Source organism: Camelus dromedarius, chromosome 7 (assembly GCF_036321535.1).
Source record: "Camelus dromedarius isolate mCamDro1 chromosome 7, mCamDro1.pat, whole genome shotgun sequence".
In the NCBI taxonomy this organism is placed as follows: Eukaryota; Metazoa; Chordata; class Mammalia; order Artiodactyla; family Camelidae; genus Camelus; species Camelus dromedarius.
Window position 1 is genome coordinate 41,938,472 of NC_087442.1, and position 18,240 is coordinate 41,956,711.

General features: G+C 40.5%; 2 protein-coding genes across 3 annotated transcripts in view; one reads left to right on the forward strand and one right to left on the reverse strand.

Annotated features, from left to right (window-relative positions):
* The window catches only part of TRIL (TLR4 interactor with leucine rich repeats), a 113,447-nt gene extending 106,971 nt beyond the window's left edge, over nucleotides 1–6,476 (forward strand). Inside the window, exon 3 of the mRNA XM_064487483.1 lies at nucleotides 6,392–6,476. The gene's annotated coding sequence lies outside the window, so the exon portion shown is untranslated. The remainder of the gene's footprint in view (nucleotides 1–6,391) is intronic.
* CREB5 (cAMP responsive element binding protein 5) overlaps nucleotides 1–18,240 on the reverse strand; it is a 381,842-nt gene that overhangs the window by 4,353 nt on the left and 359,249 nt on the right. For both annotated transcript variants that reach the window (XM_064487484.1, XM_064487485.1), the window contains exons 8-9: nucleotides 10,847–11,170; nucleotides 6,344–6,571 (exon numbers count right to left, since the gene is read on the reverse strand). In XM_064487484.1, the coding sequence (XP_064343554.1) occupies nucleotides 6,344–6,571; nucleotides 10,847–11,170 (552 nt within the window). The remainder of the gene's footprint in view (nucleotides 1–6,343; nucleotides 6,572–10,846; nucleotides 11,171–18,240) is intronic.

The window sequence follows — 18,240 nt, forward strand, 5'->3', positions numbered from 1 at the left end:
TACTCCGCATGTGCACGGAAAAGGGTGTTTTAACATTGCTGTCATTAAGTTGTATCTACACTTTCAATGTGAACTAGGCTTTTCAGGCATGTATTTATCACCTAGAAAAGTAAGCTGGGGATTCTAGAAGTTAATTAAAAAATTTTTTTGTTTCAAACTGGTTTCAGAGAATATCTACTTTCAAATTCATTTGCGAAATATATTATAAGCAATCAAATAAGTAGCATAAATAAAAAATTAATAAAAATCTCATCTACAAAGGCTTTTCTCATTCTTCTCCAAACTTTACAAAATAAAAATGCCTGAGAAATTAGCATTAATGATGAATAAATCACTTACTTTCACAGGAAAATTGCTCTTAAATTTGAGGACATTCAGGAAGATGAATTGCACCTCCCTCCTCCAAATGAGTGTGGTTGATAAGGGGCCTTGTCAAAGCTGAAAGTGACCTTTGTCAATCTGGAGGTCAGTGGGACAACTTTATTTATAGGACAATTTATTATAGCCTTAAACACTAATTTTTCCCTGTGATTTTCTGCCCATTTAAATTCAGACAGCCTGCCTTGCTTTTCTCGTCTCTCCCTCTGCTTAAAGTAGCCTGGTAAAAGAAAGTTACTTTTAGGCAACCCCTGGTTAAAAACAACAAACAGGCAAAAACAAAACAAAGAAGGAGAAAAAGAAAGCTAAGATGTGTGAATGTATAGATATTTGGCCTCAAAATGAAATGTGATATTATTTGTATTTGAACTATAGAGATAAGACTTTTCTGAAATCACCACTGCTCAACACCTGGACCCTAAGCAGAAACTGCCAGCTGCAGATAATGCAGACAAAGGTTCTAAGAAAGTGGAGTCAAGCTCCAATTGTTAGTGAATCCAGCCACACTTTTCTTCTGTGACCTAGGAAACAAACGAGGAAAGTATTTAAAACAACAAAACAAAACAGGATTTTCTTGCTTTCTTATACTTCTGAAAGAAAAGAAAAATCTCACTTGGTGGCCACCTTGGAGGGGTTGATTTTAGTCTCCATTTCTTCCCCCACTATGTCCTGGGCAGTCACACCTTTTCTAGGCAGTGTTCCATCTCCCAGGCACGAAGTACACATTGCTCCTGCTTTAAAAGAAACACTTTGAATTCCATTCTTTGTGTTTCTACAATTGCAAGGAGCCTACAATTCTTGATACACCCCAAACCATTTCACAATAAACGTTTTGCTTTCGAGAGGCTACAATAAAACAGCACCAATCACTGCTATGAACAGCATATGTTGTTAACCAATAACCAAAGCCCCATACAAAACAGATGACTTTGGTGGCATTTTTGTCTCTGGATAGCAAAGCACTTTATTAATACATTCTAAGTATTGAAACTGAGGTCCTGGGAGTTTTGAGGGTCTGTAAAAGTTTATAAACCTAGAGAGCATCATGATAACTGTCATTTAAAAATATATGTGAATATGAACATATTTTTAATGTAATATATTAGGAATTATGTTATTTAGCTACGTTATGGTTGGAAAATGAATGCCAATAATATTTTTCATAGACAAGAGCAATCAACTTCTTGTTTATTAGATCCTGCACACTGAACTATGATGCTGATAAGGACTAAAAAGACTAATGGCCACAGAAACAACAGAAATTCATGGGGCAGCTTCCAGCAGAAAAAGGAACTCTTAACTGAGGGTTGAGAATAATAGGGTTTGGCTTCCTAAATTGCCACACCAACCTGGTGAAAAACAAGATGGCTGGTCTAGTTTTCTACTTACTTCTTGCAAGACAGCTTTTTATTCTACGAGTTGCCTTTCATTGAGAATGCTAATTACCTAATAATCTAATAAAGGTCTCCACCTTGATTTTTTATTCACTAGTTAACTGCTTTTGGTATTCTCAAACAGGCTTATATATCAAGTCATATTTCCTAAGGGAGCCTCTCCTGGACTTCCAAATCTTATCAGGGCAGATTCTAAAGCAACATGTACAGTTTCACTTCAGTTCACAAGTCTGAGTCCATATATATGTCCATATTGTGAGAGTTTATAGAGCCCTCATCAGACTTCACAAGGGAGCCTTTGGGTTAAAAGAGGTCAAGAATTCCTTCTCTAGAGAAAGTGGAGTGAATCATGTGCTGTGCACATGCACGATCATCTTAAAGATTCCGTATTGATAGACTGATGTAGGAAATGCACAAATACTAGACTGTATTTTAAATAAAACCCCCCTTCAAGGTAACATAAATAGAGATTGCCTTAAATATGCTTTGGAAGAGAACTACCAAACAGCAAACGTTCAAAATGCATGAAAGAAATCAAAAGTGGCCTGGGAAATAAAAACCAGGACTTCTGGAGGCATTTTCTTACTCTCAATTACCTTGCTTTACGAATTGAAACAAATCACCATTTTTTTTTTACTCCCCTCTGTAGGTTATAATAATAGCTATAGGTCTTTTATATAAAAGCACATTTTGCAAAAGCAAAATATTAACAATCAGCATTGATTCTCTTGCTGAAATCAGCCCTTCATTTTTTAGTTTTTTTCTAAACTCGTTTGGGTTTGCTACTCTAAAAAGGTTAGCCATTTAAGTAGGGACTGTAAGAACATTGACGCAGTGAGATCAGTCTGTTCTGAAACCCGTAAGGTTGCCTTGAGATGAAGTAGCACCCCTATAGAGTCATTCAATACTGTAATAACATACTCTAAACAAGCACTCCAAGGAGTCCCTAATAGCTACATTTGCACTTTTTGGCTTCGGGGAATGTCATTTTGTTAATATGATAAACTCAGAATGCTTTTGGATGCAAGTAGTAGTCTGTGCCAAAAAAATAATTATCAAAATGGGCCCTGCAACATTGTGGGATGGGGTGGGGGGCTGGTGATGTGTAGATTAGCTGAGGCCAGGTTTGGTTCATTCTAAAACAAAGGACTTTCGATTTGTAAAGCAACAGTTCCCATCTGGCCTATTCTCTTGCCAAGTCCCAAACCTGGGCTCATGTGTCTAAAATTTCAGCAGCGACTGAGGCCATGTGTCTTTGCACTGAAAAAGAAAGCAGTTATTTCCACGGGTGACCAGATGATTTCCATGATATTTACGGAACACAAACAATCTACTGAGCACTGCATTAGCAGCTGATGAATTTAGAGTCGGTCTTAGCCACTCTGTCAGAGAAGAGAATGTGGATGCCTTCATAGTTTAAGAACTTTCTAGAATGAAGGCTCGCAGAGCAGTGGGCTAGGGCAAGAGAAGACTTGCTCGGGTCCTTACCCTGCTACTCGCTGGTGGTGTGACTTTCAGGAAGACTCCTCAAATCCTCCGAGCCTCAGTTTCTCCCAAATAAAATGTCAGATCGGGTGGTTTCTAATAGGGCCCCAATTCCTATACCTGTGTTGACCTCTTGGGTAGAGATTTGTTGTGAGATGAGGAAATGAAGTCTGGGGAGTTTGATTCTGTTTTCTTAGGTCTGATTTTTCCAATCTGAAACTCTGCAGCCTAACTAGAAGGCTTTATGCTGAAAAACAACTCAAACGTGGCAGCTGGCCATCCAGACCTTGGATATTCCGTTTGGCTGGAGTTTGTTTGTTTAGCACCTTCTATTTCTGTTTACTTAAAATTTGGCTCACTGGCCCAGCCTCAAGAGAGACACCTTTTTCTTTTGACAAAGGTCCAGTGAGAGGGAAAGGGTCATTCAAAGGTAGCAGAATCCGCATATCCGATCCAGCATCACAAGGCCTGGTGCAGGGCACACAGTATCCCAGCAAACATGGAGCCCTTGTGGTTTCTGTCCCTCTGAAGCAAAGCAGTGGCTGGAAAACACCAACAATGAGTCTTTTTAGACACTGTCCCTTCCTCAGGCCCTGCTTTAACAACCCAAATTATTGGTGTCTGTTGAATGGCCTTAATAGGACTTTTTTTTTTTTCCTTCTGTTTTTTAGGAGCTAGAATTCTAGCATCTCTTATCCTTAGCTATTTGGGCCCTAAAAATGTGAATATGAATAGATTAGGTTCTCATAAAGGTTAAGCTTACCTTCTATGGTAAAAGCTATCATATATGTGCATTTATCAAGTCATGCACACATCTGACCTCAAAGCAAACCAGTATCTTTACTTTTCCTGGTTTCTGCTGTGACCCCCTCCATGTCTTCATGCTCTAGGATGACAATTAATACCCTGGAGTCATCCTACAAGGACTCATTTTAGTTAAAACTCATTTTAAAATGTGTTGGCATCTGACTCCATATCAGGAAGCTACTCATGGCTCCTTGGTCTAAGTCAGTGGTTCTCAACCAGGGCTGACGTTGCCCCCGACAGGGAACACTGGCAATGTCTGGAGAAGTCTTTGGTTGTCACAACTGGGGTAGGTAGAGAGTGCTACTGGTATCTAGTGGGTAGAGGCCAAGGATACTGCTAAGTATCTACAATGTACAGGAGACAACAAAGAATTACTGAGCCCGAAAGTAACAGTGCCAAGGCTGAGAAGTCCTGCACACGTTCGTGGTCCTCTTGCAGACCTCGGAACTGGCAGCAAATTCCAGAGGTTCTCACACTTAAGTCCTTACAAAACCACTGCTGTAATATTTGCTAGGTCATATACCCCAGAACTTTTATTTACTTAACACGTTTGTACAAATTAACTCAGTTTTGATGATTTAGCCTCATCCTTACCAAAAATATCTGTGAAATTGAAGGTTTGGCATTCTAATCACATTTTTTAATACATATAAAAATTAAAATGTGACTATTATTAATATTAAAAGTATATACCCCAAAACTTGGGTTCTACCTAAAACGTTCTCACATAATACATGCCTGCCAGATTCTAGAATGACAGACTTTTGAGTGAGAGTGGCTTCGGAAGTGTGTGAGCCCAGCTATCCCCCTGTGGCTTGATTCCCTTCAATCACATTCTTGCCAAGTGGTCAGGCAGCCAGTTCTTGGACACTCCAGAGATGGGGAGCTCATTCATTTATTCAACAAACAGATATTTGAGGATAGATACTCAGGAACTCCCCATACTAGACCTGACACTAGAGAAAGGGAGTAGGTGCTTGGGGGAGAGGGTAACAAAACACAGTCCCCACCTTTGTGTAGCATACGAATTAGTGGGGAGAATTATGATCTTGTTTCCCCCGTATCTGCTATGTATGTTTCCCAGTTTCTTTCTCATGTCTATCATAAAAAGAATGATAAACATGGGGGGAAGTGAACATCCATAAATTATGACAGTCAGGTCCATATAGAACACAAACTTCCTTTGTATTCCTTCAGTTTGCACACTGGATGCCCCAAGGACATTTCCATCGAGTGGAATTGAATATGCAAAGGCTTTGAAGGTTTGGCACCCTAATCACTCCTTTCTAAGGACGCACAGAGAATCGAGGGGATAAAGGTGACCCATGAACTAATGAGGAGCAGATTCTTCCTTTGGGGGGCGCTCTCACCCCCTGCCCCCGCCTTCACTCCACTCTTCGGTCATTCTCTGCTCCTGGAAGCACTGGGCTATAATCCACCATTTTTACTACTACCCCTGGACTGTTGTCACCTATCTAATACTTGCTTTTTCTTCTGCTGGCGAACAGTGCACTCCTTTTTGCATTAGAACAAATGCCCTGAACTCCATCATTTGTACAGCATGAAGTCCCTTGAAGAAGCCCCAGGAACCCGAGTTTCTCAAACAGTCCTAGAAATGGCCTTGTTATAAAATGACCACCCCCCCTTCCCCAGCCACTGAGCCACTCAATGAGAAGCAAAAATCTTGCAAGATTCCCATCTTGTCGAGTTTGAAAATGAGATGGAAACATGCCTTTTCTTGTGGAGCAAAATCACAAACACCAACCTTTCCTTCCTCTATTAAACCAAAATACAGATCATTTAGTGTAAGCTGAAGCAACCCCCTCACCCACTGAACATAAATAGATGCCTTTCAGTTGAAGATTTATTATGTGCCAGGCACTGTGCAAACGGCTTTGTAGACATTAGTTCATTTATTCCTCCCAACAACTTTATGAGGTTATTCTTCCCATTTTATAGATGAGGAAACTGAGAGCCAGAGAGCTTAAACACACAAGCAGATGCTGAACGGGAGGCTGAACCTCTGACCAAAGTTCGGCTCCCAGCCCTGTAACTTAGTTGAGCAGGATCTCCTTGCTCAGAGCAGATTAATTTAAAGCTGAATGGTTGTTTTGTTTTGTAGAATGTCTCAGAATTAATAAAGCTTGAGGAGTAAGCCTGCAGTTGCCCCTGGGCTAATGTGGGTGTTACTGCTTAGGTCAACCAGTGCCTGCCGGGACAGGAAATGCCAGCGCTACACAGGGCCTTTGAGTCCTGGGGAAAGAGACAGTGGCCTGCACCTGAAGTTGCATGTTTGTCTGGGTGAGTTCTTCTGCTTTCTTTTCCAGTGACATCACCCAGACCTTCCTCTTCTGTCTGCAGCGGGTGGCGGCCGCCCGGTTCCGTTCCAGAAATTTCCGCCGCCTCTCGTCGGGATCCTCGTCCACCACCCTGCGCCGGCGCCCCCCTGTGGGCTGGGGCGGCTGTATTGTCTGGGTTGGCTGCATCTGTTGTGTCGCTGGTGAAACCTGCAGGGGAAATAGAGGGAGGGTGTGACGGGGAGAGAGAAGGGACATGTTGGGTACCGTGCAGAAATGCAAAGTGCAGAGAGTTGCTTTAGTGAGCATATCAAACTGGTTTTCTAAGAATGAAGCCAACAATGAAATCACGCTCATGAAGAGGAAGAGCATCGCCGAGCTATCTTGTATGATATTTTGGCAAGATATAGGGGTGGCTTGTGAAAAAGAGAGTCAAGTCGGTGTTTTTTTTTTTTTTTTTTTTTAAATCCCTGACTGGCATTTGGCTGAATCATGATAGAGGAAACATTTTTTTCCTCCTCAGACGTTAAAAATGTTTTAAGATGCCTTTTAAAAGCTTAAATGCCAATGTATGGCGACAGGTGAAGACAGAGATGTCAGGGTGACTGTCATCCTACTGATGGGTCTTCTGTCATCTGCAGAAAACTCCTGGGCATGTTGTGAATGCCTTTCATTCGAATAGTGTCAAAACTGTGTTTGTAGAACACACCTCTGGGGCAGCATCCCCTCTGTGACTCCTATCAAAAGAACCCCATGAAGCCTGGAAAGCAGCTCAAATACTTTTGTCACAGTTTCACAGTTCTTAATGCAAAGGACTAGATGGACCGGCAAACTCCATATGGGTCTGCCTCTTCCTTGGAGCTTGACCAAGGTCAAAGGAGTTACAGGAGGCTTTTCCAGGTGATGGAGAAGTGGGACCTTTGATGGCCCATGCCGGAAGCAGCACCAATTCCTGTTACGCACCGTGTCTATGGGACAGGGAGGGATAGTTGGATATCCCCATATACTTACATTATAAAGAAATCCTAGGAGTGGCAAAGCACTTTATTAAAAAGTTTTACTACACGTATAGATTCCTTGTAAGGTCTGCATGGGGCTCAGCAACATCTAAGGTTTTAGGGACCCCCACTCATATAGCTTTATTTCCCTTCATGCGACAGGCACTCAGCACCTAGTGAAATTTCTACAACTGAGGCTTTATGTGTCTGGACACCTAATGCTTCCCTAATGCACTTCACTCCTTCCCCTTTCTTCATTTGCAATAAAGAGTGTTGTTTCTTTTTTTTTTCCCTTCCCCCTCATTGCTCAATCACTCAGGCTTATAGCTGGAATACCTATAAAGTTGTTTTACAAGAGACATTTAACCTGCAGAAATAACAGGCAAAAAGTTTCTAAAATGAAACCCAGCAACCTTTTCTACCACATTCCAACCCTATGATTGAAATCAATCAGAATGACTGTAATTGCACTAATAATGGCCCCTGGTTGACATCAGCTGACTGATGGTGATACATTTTCAACCTAAACTCTATCAAACCCTACATGACTAACTGTAAAATAATCAGACTGAGGACTGAGGTTGGACCGCATCTCAGTAATTTTCTTTAAAGCAAAGACATTTTCTAAAACTGTTTATTGGCAATTCCTTTCCTCCCGATCACAGAGGAATAACAAAATAAACTGTCTAAGATCTTACTCACCAGAGTGGTTACTAAGGATGTAATCCTTGTTATTGGCAAACGTTTAGCACTAGATATTTCAGATGCTAACTTCTGAGCTAACCACTGCAAAGCAAAGCACTAGGAAAGAACACGCTAGCTTGGCTATGTTTGCCTTTACTATTTCTTTTTGTGAATTAGTGATCTCTCATTGCCAGCCCTGGGCAAGACTCTCAAGTAGGCAGAACTAGATTTTAATCTCCATTGCAGGAGCCTCTTTTTCAATACTGTATTCTCCTACCCTAACTTCAGCCAACCTTTATCCCCTGACGCTCTTCCTGCACCTTCACCCACAGGGCTAAGTTATGTGGTGGTTTCATGCTCCATCCAAGTTCGGGGTTCAAGGTATGGTTGGCTAAGAGAAACCCCTGGTGGCCAAGGAGTGATACCAGGACTCTGAAATCACATCCTTATATGCAAGAGAATCACAAGAAACCAAGAGAAATTGGAAATGCAACCTTAAGACCAGAATTTGTGTCTCTGGTAATTATTTTCTTTTTAAAATCACATTCTATAGGGGAAGGGGAGGGATAAATTGGGAGTATGGGATTAATGGATGCACACTACCATATATAAAATAAAAAACAAGGATTTATTGTATAGTACAGGGAATTATATTCAATATCTTGTAATAAGCTATAATGGAAAAGATTAAAAAAAAAGATATATATCAAATCACTTTGTTGTACACTTGAAACTAACACAATATTTAAATCAACTATATGTCAATAAATAAATAAATAAAATGGTATTCTATTGACATAGATGCTTTGAAAATTTTGATCAAAAATAATTAACTGTGATTTCAAAAAGATAGAATTTATTCCAAGTCATCTTAGAATCTCAGAGTTAGGATGACCTTAATAAACTTCCACTCCTGTTACTCTGACAATCATACAATGAGGGTACATGACAAGAATCTCCTGTAATCAACCAAGTGAATACAATTTAAGAGTGGCATTTTGAATATTGTCTAAATGATCTCATTCAAATTCCAACAAGACCAACCTGGACTCTTTCTTTTTAGTAGTATAGGATAAAAAGGCAACCAATTATAAAAGCAATTAAGTAATTGCATATACAATTGGCCACTTACTGACTTGAAATGAAGGACAACTGGCTAGTTGGTAATTAGCTAATGAATGGCTGTTATATTTAACAAACTGTTAAACTTATCTGTGAAGTAACTTGCCCATAATGGCAACCAAAACTAGACCCTATCCATTTCCTTAAAAAACAAGTACACATGTGAATCTACCTGCCTATCTTTAATCTTGTAGTTTTCTTTCTCTCTTCTAAATGCATGTTGTACTAGGGCATTTGACAAAAAAAGTGCCTTGGATAGCACTTCATTGCTAAACTACTTACTAAACTTCTATCACATTACTTCAGTTCGGAATTAATAGTGGCTAATGTGTATTGAAAACTGTGTCGAGGGCTAAACATTCTCTTACTTAATACTCCTAAGAGTCTATGAGCTTAGTCTATTATTACCCTGTTCTGCAGATGGGAAAATTGAGGCTTAGGGAGGTTCATCTACTGGCCACAGTCACACAACAAGTAAGGTGGGAAAAGAATGAAAGCTTTCTCACTCCAAAGCCTGCACTCTTACTCGCTATATAGAGTGCCTCTAAGAACTTTCGCAAAAGTCAGCTTACCTAATGAATACGCTTATCTACTGACTAGATTAGAGTTGCTTATCGATGACCCATTTTGTGGATGGCTGTCCAGGTTTGGTGTGTATTGGAGGACGAGGTGCAAGAGCTCTAGAAGCTGTCTAGTGAGAGGTACAGAGGCAGACGGTGGCAGAGATGGTGAATAAGTGTTATTGGGCGATCCCAACCATTCTGACCCAGTTGGTTGGAACCTGGCAGTATGGAATGGGTGGAGGGAACTGACAGAGGTCATCCTGCTTGAAGGTCCAAAGTGTCTGGGGCTAGCCATGCGCCTAGACATACCCTTCATCCACCTACTGAAACTCACTCGGGTACATGGACCCGCCTCTCTTCTTGGGAGGGGTGATGTAATGTCTGCTGGTCCCCCAACCCTCTTCCAGTTGAGTCTAAATGCTGGCTTTCTTTCCAACCACTCCTGGTGACTCTCCACCCCTGGGATCTGGCCTTTCTCTTGAACTGATCATCTACAGAGCTTGGCTCTCTGTCTGCTCCTTCCAACGCATTTCACATTGGGTGGGATGAGTCACCTCTCTTAAGCATTTATACAGCACCTTAACGCCCAAACATCCATTATCGAGCTTCTTTGTCTGCCTGAAATTGTTACTCTTTGCATTTTTAACATTTGCTGTTATTCAGAAGATTGCCCATTGTATTTAAGTTCCATTTTGCAGGTGACAAAGTCGACTCTCTATGGTGTTCTAAAGCACTACAGCTAGAACCATGGTTAGAATTAACTTATTTTCCTCCTTCTTTAGTCACATCTTTCTTCACATGCTTTAATCTTCTTAATCCTCCCACTTGTATTACTTTTTTAGGGTTAACTCTGTAACATGCTACAAAAATAGATTTTGGAGAACTTGAAGTTTACATTTGCCCCTAGAAACTAAACCTGAGATTTACCATATTAGTTATAAAAACTATGATCCGGTAGGGTCTTATGGGTAACTGTTACCTCCTAGGAAATGAACAGAGGCCCCCAGAGAGTCACACAGAACACTTGGGTTTGTCGAACAAGGCTGCTACCAATGAGGCCAACATTAGAGCTTGCACGGTTAGTGAGAAGCGGAAAAGATATGACGAAAAAGGTCTACCTGTGCTTGGTTGCCGGAGTGCAGGGGTGGGTGTGGCGAGGTCTGGTGATGTGCTGGGTGTGCATGAAGGTGGGAGTGGGAGTGATGATGCGGGTGGTTCTGCTGGTGATGGGGTTGAGGATGAGGATGGTGTGCTGGGTGCTGGTGCTGGTGTGGGTAGGGGTGATGGGCTGGCAGTGTCTGGTGCTGATGCGGGTGTGAGTGCATGTGATGATGTGGCGTCTGGTCTTGCCGGGAGCCCATCATTTCCATCATGTGTCCCATGGTGTTCATATTCCCATTTGACATGGCAGCAGGGTGGTGAGTCAGCGCAGCCTTCAACCTCTGAAACAGAACAAAACAAGAGTGGACAACTGAGGTCAGTCATGTACACAGTAGGAATTCCAAATCAAAATGACTCATTTTCAATTTAATAATATTTTATGATACTGTTGTTAACATTTTCTTTTTACTGGTAGCAGTATGGCTTTTATACTAATTTCAATTTTTCATATATATTATAGGAGGTAGGAGGCTCAGCATCCATCCGCCATAAATGTTGATTAATTCAACTGTTAGGGCAAGTGTACGGGATACCCTAGGCCTTCTACAAAAGGTATTTCCTACTCTCCAATTGTTCATCACATCCTGATGATAGTCAAATGCAAGTACAAATCCAATGGAACCCATCAGTGTGATAATGCCACTGAACAAAGGGCCCACCTGATATGGCACTGTGTTTTATAATGAGTCACAAGAATAAAAGATTTCTGCTACTCAAAAGATTTCTCAGACTCAAAGAGGAAATAACTACAAATTTTAGAATACAGGAACAGTACTAATGTTATTTTAAGTCTTCAAATGAGATTAGAAATCCATAACTTTGGGAGGCAAAACGTGGATCTTTCTATTTCTTACAATGATATTTCTCATCATCTCTCCAATAATCTAATTTTCTCACACACTAACATTCTTCTGATTTGGGGAAAGAAATGAGGAAAGCAGAAGAATATGGAGTATTATACTTCCACAGCTTGTGATGACCACATCACAGGCCAGGTGTAAGTCTAACACAAAAGCACATCCATCAACAAGCAAACAGACATGCTCCCTGAATCTAACCCCTAAGCAGAGGTCAGCAAACTTTCCTATAAAAAGTCAGACAGTAAATATTTTCATCATTGCATGCCTTTAAGGTCTCTCACAACTACTCAGCTCAGCGCTTTTGGCACAAAAACAACTGTAGATGGTATGTAAACAAATGACCATGCTGTGTTCCAATACAACTTTATTCAGGGACAGGAAATTTGAATTTCATGTAACTTTCACGTGATATGAAATGCTATTCTTCTTTTGATTTTTTTCAACAATTTAAAAATGTAAAATCCATTTTTAGCTCCTGCACTTTGCAAAATTTAAAGACTTGGTAATAAGCTTAGTTGCTGTTTCTTCAAAATTTGTATTTTCTTGTACACAGACAATTATCATATCCTGAGGGGCACTATGTACTAAGTACTGTATAATACAATCACTCCTTGGAAACCTATCTTCTGCAGAGATGACAGTCTAGTTGGCAAGCTCACATTGGCTTCATAAAGTATTTACTAGGGGACTCCAAGTTCTCTCCTGATTTGTGTTCTTATCTGATTGATGATGGCGGTGTGTAATCACTGAGAAATGGAAAAGGTGCATTAAATTGATGATCAAAGCAACCACGCTCCAGCTCTGTACAATATTAATGATTCTCAACCGGTCAGGGTAAACTATTGATAAATACAAATTCAATTCAATTCAATTCAATTCATCAAAATCTTTAGTTAAACATAAAGAGCCTCCGCTTGTTAAAAACAGGGGGGGCAGTTTGACAGATTATATGTTAATATTTGATAATCACTGAAAATGTTCCCTGCATCCTCACTCAGTGGTGACTTGCCTTCTCTTTCATGAGCAATGTCTACCGCACAGCATCTACGGACGTTCATCATGGTTGTCCTGAAGAAGTTAAGCTTCCTGAATCCCTGGGAAAGATTAATGTTGTGTATTGTGTTTATTTCTAAACATAAAACTGATACCTCTGATTTTTAGAAATTATTTAATTGTCTTTATAAAACTGCTCATTATAATAAATGAGCAATGCTTTTAAAAGTACAATTAAATCAGTAACCAATGAACCAAATGCATTGTTTATATTTGGTGAGTGAACAGCATTCCAGACAATTCTATGCATATGTAGAGATGGAGGAACAAGTAGAATAATTTCAAAATAGCTTGTGATTTAACAAAACTCTTATTTGAATAGAACATAAGCAAAAGAAGTGAAAATGGAATGAATTGTTGGACTTCAGACACGTTTCTTTACTCCAAGGAAAGTTTCTAAATACCTCCAAACTTAAAGGTGAAGAAAATTATGAAAAAAATTATATTGAAATATTTTAATTGACATTACTAGATAGTACTGATGGACTTTCTAAACTATTTTTCATAATTTCATTTATATAAAAATATACAGCTGCAGAGTTAAAAAAAAACCCAACAACTACGAGAATATGAGGAGAAAAAGTGAAAGTCACCTGCCTGCCTCCTTCCTTCTAAGCCCCCTTGCTCAGATGTACCCACCAGGTATCCGCAGACATATCCTTAGCACTTATCAGAATACGTTTGTGCAAACCCTTTGTATGATACATGGTTCTGTATCTTGCTTTTTTTTTTTTCACTTCAACAATATATATCTTCAACACCTTGCTGCAGCAGTAAAAAGAGCTAATAATAATGGCTGGCATGAATTGAGCACTCACTATGTGTTCCACTCCTCATTCTGTGTTTTACAGGAGTTAACTCACCTAATCCTCAGAACAACCTTGCAAGGCACAAAGAGGGGCGAGGCCCCGTGCCCAGGCTCTCTCCGCTGGAGAGGGGTGGAGGCGGGCTACCTTCAGAGTCTGCTCCCTTCACCACCGGAAGGCATGCCATGCACACTTTGCCAAAAACAGGAATAGACTGTGTTATGCCACCTCCCCATTATCCAATGGGAAGGCAGAAAGAAGTGAAGGGCCTAGAAAAAAATGACAAGACAAGATGCCATGGCTGCAAGGTCTGGCATGCAAGCGGAGGTCTAGATACACTTGTTCTGAAACTTGGCAGAGGGAAGGGTGGTGGTAAGAATTTCCAGGCAGCTCAACTGCAGCAAAGGACCATCCAGGGCTTAGCCTGATCACTTCCCTTGTTATACTATGAAGAGTGGGTACTTATATTCGCCCCTCTCCCCACCCCACTGCCACGGCCCATAACCACAGATATGATAAGGTCCACGCATCCTTTCTCCCCAGTCCCCCTTCCTATCCTTTGGGTATGTGACAGTTCTAGGTCTTTCTAATGTTCAGAGGATGAAAGAAAGTCAAGCCCTTAGTACAGCCTACACACAGGCACTGTGGGATGTGGCCCGACCTTCCCACCAACTACAAAGGTTTGATAGTCTTCTCGCCTAGGAAGAGCTTTCCTTTCCCTTAGACATTCTCGAGCTCTTGGCTCCAGGGTCCTCCTTCACAAAATTCTCCCTGGTCTCCTGGTCTAAATCAATTCCTGTTGTTACATGCTCCCAGTAGGACCACAGTCCACTTTTTAAAATTCAGTTTATAGTTAAGATTTTTAGTATCACCATTCAATTAATATCTGCCAATAATTCCAGATGATAAGCTTCATGAGAGATAACCATGTTTGATTTTCCTCAGTGTTAAATTCACAGCTTTAACACAGAGCCTGGTACATGCTGGGCACTGAATTCATATTTTTGGAAAGAATGAATGAATGCATGCATGAATGAATGAAACTGTCTAAGGCTTATGATGGGAATGTAGCATTTTCATCTTGGATCACTGCAGGTGGTATATGTAGGAAAGGCTAATTTATCAGTCAACGAAGGTCAGCAGAATGACTAGAGAAGTCATACAGGCAGACATAAAAGGACTGTCTAAAGAGCTCCCGCTCCACACCCTGCTTGCCCTCTAAAGAAATGACAACAGGAAAAAAGAAAACAAAAGAGGAACTGACTTAGACCAAGAGATCAGGGAGAATTTTATGAAGGAGGATCCTGGGGCTGAGAGCTCTAGAAAATGTCTAAGGGAAAGGAGAGCTCATGCCAGGCAAGAAGACAAAAGGAATAAACAAAAGGAATGAACATTAACTTCATCTTGATATACTGTCCCTGAAAAAGTGGCACGGAAAATTGAAAAGCTGCTTAGGAGTGGGTCACTGCGTTATCCCTACAATGCTACAAACAACCTTTCCACCTTTAATTAGAAGCAAATGGAGCCTGACAAATACATACTATGCATCAGATCTTCATCTCTCAAATAATTAGCTTGTACTGTTAAGGGAAATTACTTGATAGCCTCAAGTCTATTCTTGCATGTTGCACGCCAAGGCAATAATACCACTAAGGCTTGTAACATTCCATTTAACTATTCACTCAACAAATATTTATTGGGCACTACGTTAGGCACATTATTATTTGCCCACTACCCAAAAGAAATGCGAGACACATAAAACCAAAGCTTTTTCAAAGCACTGGAAGGAAAAACACACCCTTAAGGGTCGAAATGAAACTTTCAAGCACCCTTAGAGAGTCTTGGGGCTTGGGTTGAGTCCACCCCCAAAGCACCAACCTACGTCATCTTTGAAGGAAAGCAGTGAAGACAAATGATGATTGAGCTGCTTTGCACATGCCACATTTAATATTCTCCATGTCACTTCTCAACAGTTTGGGGCATTTCTCAAAATCCTAAAGAGCCCACTGCCTCCCTGGACCCTGGGCACACTGTAAGTCATTAAGACACCAGATACAGATATTTGTACCCAACTCTCTTAGGGATGATAAATGACCAGCAAATGAGTCCAAGCTGTATTTTGCAGAATGATTTTTCTTTTTGAAGCTGAACTGGGTATTAGTTTAAATAACATTCTATCCAATGCCAAGAAAAGGCAAGGGAGAGAGAAATTAATGAGCAGATAAACATATATTTTTCAGCTATAAAAACCAGGGCTATTCCTGAGGTGCGATTGCAAGAAAGAAAAAAAATGATTCTGTTTACTTTCTATCGTCCTCTACCACATCCATTTATTTGAGAGAGCAAATCAGGAGAGACAGCGAGAAGTCTGACACAGCTGGTTTCAGTCAATAGGGGTCATTTTCATTTGGTCTGTGTATTTTATAAGTTCCTTGTTCACTGTTCCCAATGGGAGGGTGGGCTTGCTGCCCAGGATCTGAGTCTTGGTAAGAAACCAGCTGTCCACCTCGTCCCATACCACGCACCGCCGCTGCCATGATGGCCCAGTCCCAGTGCCTCTTTAATCTCCAGTTTAGCTCAGTTTTGCATCACAGCACGTCGTGTGAAACCCAGGTACACGCAAACGTCATTCCCTCCACTTGAGTGCACGCATGTGGGCCTGCGTGAGCACACACGCGTGACACACCCACCCACACCCACCCCAGGCAATTTATGTCCCATTAACAACTCATTCTTGCCAATTAGAAACATTTGTGGAACTGTAAAAACATTTCTTCTCCGTTTTCAGCGCGGCTGATTTGCTTATGCTTTACGGACTCCAAAAGCCAAACCGAATTAAACATTATTTGAAATTCAGTTGTGGGGGCCGGAGGGGTAGGGATGGTTGAAGCATTCTTTCTAGAAAGGTTTTAATTAAAAACAGCTCTTGATTTTGTTCTAGAAGAGAATGTGATAATATCAAAAGGTAGTGTTGCTGAGTGGACCACAAGTTAGAGATTACCTATATAAAAATAAGATAAAATCCATATTCCTACTAACTTTTGAATACAAAATAATTCCCATTGGAAGCCACCCTGAGGAATTTCTGTAAATGTAATTTACACATCAATATATTTGATCAGCTGAGGCGGTCAACACAGGCTTTTGAATGGTCCAAATGGTCAATGATGTGACACCAGAAGCCTTCACTGAAGGAGTGCTCACAGTATCAGTGATTACTGGCTTGTTTTAGGTAGCAAGGATTTCTGAAATTTAAGTCTCTGAATTCATTTTTAAAAAACCCTCATATTTATCCACTGAATTTTATGACCGTACTTGGCCAATTTGGATCCCCAAATGCGTCCCAAACTTGGAGAGAGACCGGGATGAAAACTGTCACAGGGGGTCACGGGACAGTTACACAAACTTGGAGCTTCATTTAGCCAAAGTAGAAAAGTTTCAGTGCCCAGACTCATATCTGGACTTCAGGATGTCTATTAAGAATGACTGTATAACTCTGACAGCATAGCAGATCTTAAAATCCACATTTATTTCAGGATCATTGTTAAGACAATTAACTAAAATCACACCTGGCTTAATCACTGGGAATAAAATATGCTCATTTCAAAACTTTCATAATGTAACTCAGCTATGATGGTTTCACAGTTTAAGTATTCTGCTGCTTTAGATTTTGGTTTGGTAGTAAAATTTCAAATAAGGCTACCAGGTTGGAGGGAGCAATTACCAGGGAAAGGGGAGGATGTTATAAGGTCTGGGAGGGAAAATATTCATACTCGTTGTCATATTGGCATTAAAAAGTACTAACCCTGAAGATATTAGAGATGATGTAATTAGAAAAAGAAAAAACCCACAGAGGAACTATATTATAAATCAATACTTCAGTCCACTGGAAAATGATGCAAGGAAATCTCACAAATAAGGATAGTATCTCAGAAAAGTGGAACTCTGGCAATCCTAATGTAAGCAAGGAAAAGAATTCAGTGTTTGATTTCACTCTCTCACTGTCCACTTGGTGGGTGTAACTTCTAAAATGAGGTAAAGCAGACTTAAGTGCTAGGTGACATCTTAAACTTTGGTGGTTAAAAACCCAAACAAACCCCAGAGACAGCTCTTAAGCAATTTCCCTGCCAGCCTTTTTATATTAATATCTAAATCATATCTTAATTACAGTTCTGCAAGAGTGAGACTTCAATTTATTCCTGTTAAGGGAAGACATTAATGAATGGACATTTACAGGACTGTTTTACTTCAGATACCACTTCCCTGCATCTCTTTGACTCAGGGGCTGTCTTCTACAATTCGACAGGCTGGTGAGCATTCGAAGAGGCTGTGCATTTTAGTGAATTTCAGAACCAACTGCTGTTCTGAGAGCAGGAAATAGTCTTCATTCTACCGTAAGCTTTTTATACGTCCTTAGATAAGTAATCTACTTCGTTCTACGTGTCCCAATCTACCTAACAAATGAGGCAGGATCCTGAGCTCCCTACTCCAGAGACAAGCTCCGAGTTGATGTCTGCTAAGAGGTAGGAATCTATTGGAGAAGTGAGTATGAATGTCTAAAATAGAGAAAAGTCACTGTTTCAGAGAACTTCAAAAGAAGAATAGAAGACTTGGAGTGAGAAATCTAGGTTT